The sequence below is a fragment of the Colobus angolensis genome, unplaced genomic scaffold, assembly GCF_000951035.1.
Source record: "Colobus angolensis palliatus isolate OR3802 unplaced genomic scaffold, Cang.pa_1.0 Scaffold155, whole genome shotgun sequence".
Lineage (NCBI taxonomy): Eukaryota > Metazoa > Chordata > Mammalia > Primates > Cercopithecidae > Colobus > Colobus angolensis.
The window spans coordinates 563109-565201 of record NW_012114655.1 but is presented as its reverse complement, the minus strand read 5'-3'; the positions used below and the strand labels follow the sequence as shown (position 1 = coordinate 565201).

At 42.6% G+C, this 2093-nt stretch overlaps 1 protein-coding gene across 2 annotated transcripts in view; it reads right to left on the bottom strand.

Moving 5' to 3' along the window:
• Positions 1 to 2093, bottom strand: part of MTCL1 (microtubule crosslinking factor 1) — a 124021-nt gene that overhangs the window by 9844 nt on the left and 112084 nt on the right. For both annotated transcript variants that reach the window (XM_011936600.1, XM_011936599.1), the window contains one exon: positions 977 to 1008. In XM_011936600.1, coding sequence (XP_011791990.1) covers positions 977 to 1008 — 32 coding nt within the window. The remainder of the gene's footprint in view (positions 1 to 976; positions 1009 to 2093) is intronic.

The window sequence follows — 2093 nt, the reverse complement described above, 5'->3', positions numbered from 1 at the left end:
TTTTTTGAGACAGAGTCTCACTCTGTCGTCCAGGCTGGAGTGCAGTGGCACAATCTCAGTTCACTGCAACCTCTTTTGTGGTGGGGTTTGCCTGTAATCCCAGCTACTTGGGAGGCTGATACGGAATTGCTTAAACCCAAGGGGCAGAGGTTGCAGTGAGCCAAGATTGTGCCACTGCACTCCAGCCTGGGAGAAAGAGTGAGACTCCATCTCAAAAATAAATAAATAAACAAACAAACCCAGGCAGTTTGGCTCTACAGCCTGAGCTCTCAAGTACTGTCCTGTACCCCCCCAAGAAGGACCAGAGAAGACACTGTGAAGGACAGAGGTGTGCCACAGGCACGGCTAGGTGCTGCGGAGAGCAAATGGGAAAGGAACGGCCATTCACAGACTCAAGGTTCAGAGGAAAATCAAGGATGAGGCGATCTGGAAATGTTGAATTGCCTGAGAAGAAATTTCATGTAGTAGAAATAGTATGTATTCATTTGGAGAAAGAAGAAAAAGTAAAACTGGAGGAAATTAAACTGGGGAGGAAAAAACTGGTGTATAACTAACGTCCACACCAACCACTATTTATCTCCTTCTAGGACTACTGCCCGAAAATATTTTAATAAATTCTCTTAGTGGAGCTTTTAAATACAGTGTATAAAACATCTCACAGCATACGAGAGAGTGTATTCCCAGACTTTAAAAGAGAAAAGAGAGGTTTCCATGGACCTTTCAATAATCACTAAACACAAGCATTCCTTTGTATACATAACACAACTACAACTGGAAAGTCTGCCATAAAACTCATACACGCATGACACAGCATGTCTAGCTTCTTTGTTGTTAATAATCAAAAATACCATGTTTATGAAATGAATAATAAGTCATTTTGCAGAGAGTGGTAAAATAGACTGCATTGACAAAACAGAATTTTAAGACCAAGATATTTATATTCCAGTAATCTATTTTTTTCATCAATCTTACTTACCTTTGAAGATTCCCCTTGTGATTTTCTTCTTCCTATAAAGAAGAAATGACTTCGTCTGAATCGGTTAATTTTGGTTGCCTAGAACTAGCCCTGATTGTACTTTAGTGATTTGTTTGCTCTGCACCGCCAGGAAAACACCATTTAAAATGTGCACTGAGGCCAAGCTCTGGTTAGGAGTGCTACTGCCCTGAGGCCTTTGAAGTACAATAATCAAAGCTAGTCCACAGCATGATGAGGGGTTGGAGCTTCTGCAGTCCAGGGAGGAGCCCACATGAGTAAGAACAACTGGCTATAAACTTTGTCATGGAGGAAGTGGCTCTTCTGTGCTTCCTCAAAGGACCTCACCAACTACATGAATTTCAAAGCCAGCTTTTGTAACAACCTAAGTGTGAGAGTGAGACTGAGAGAGAGTGTGTATGTGCGCACGTGTGTGTGTGTGTGCTATGTTAGAGAGGAAGATGGAAGGTGATAGAATAACGTTAGGAGACTGGTGTCCCTTGGTCCCAGTCTTGCTGTAGAAGTTGACATGACATCCTTAGGCTCGGGCACTTGATTTTAAACATTCCCATTTAGAATCAGAGGCAAAGTTCCCCTTTAAGAAGAATGATAGCTGTGTTTGTAGAGAACAACAGAAACCCAAGGTTGTCTACTGAGAAAACACTCCTGTGCTGACGTGGTTCTGAAGCAGCAAGCCTCTGCCTAACTTTAATGGAAGCATATTTTTCAAGACAGTAAATAGCAAGGGGTACACTTCCCCTTAGTGAGCATGCCCCTTGTCTCTGCCATGCAGGCTCCAGTGGGTTGGAACCCAGCCACAGGCTCCCGACCCCACCCCATGTTACCTCTGCTATGTAACTGGACTGTACTAGATTGCCAATAGATCAGACGGGGTGGGACTGCAGCGATGTCCTGTCAACCTGATACACATTGCTGAGGATAAGGCATTTGACCTTACTGATGTGAGTGAAGTATAATTTCTGCATATTTCAACAACACTATTTGACATGAACTCTTCTAAGTCTTAAGTGTTTAGGAGACCAAATGATACGTGCAGCAACTGTTGAACTGCCTCACAGGTAATGATTCCTAGAATCAACTTTTTTTTTTTTTTTTGAGA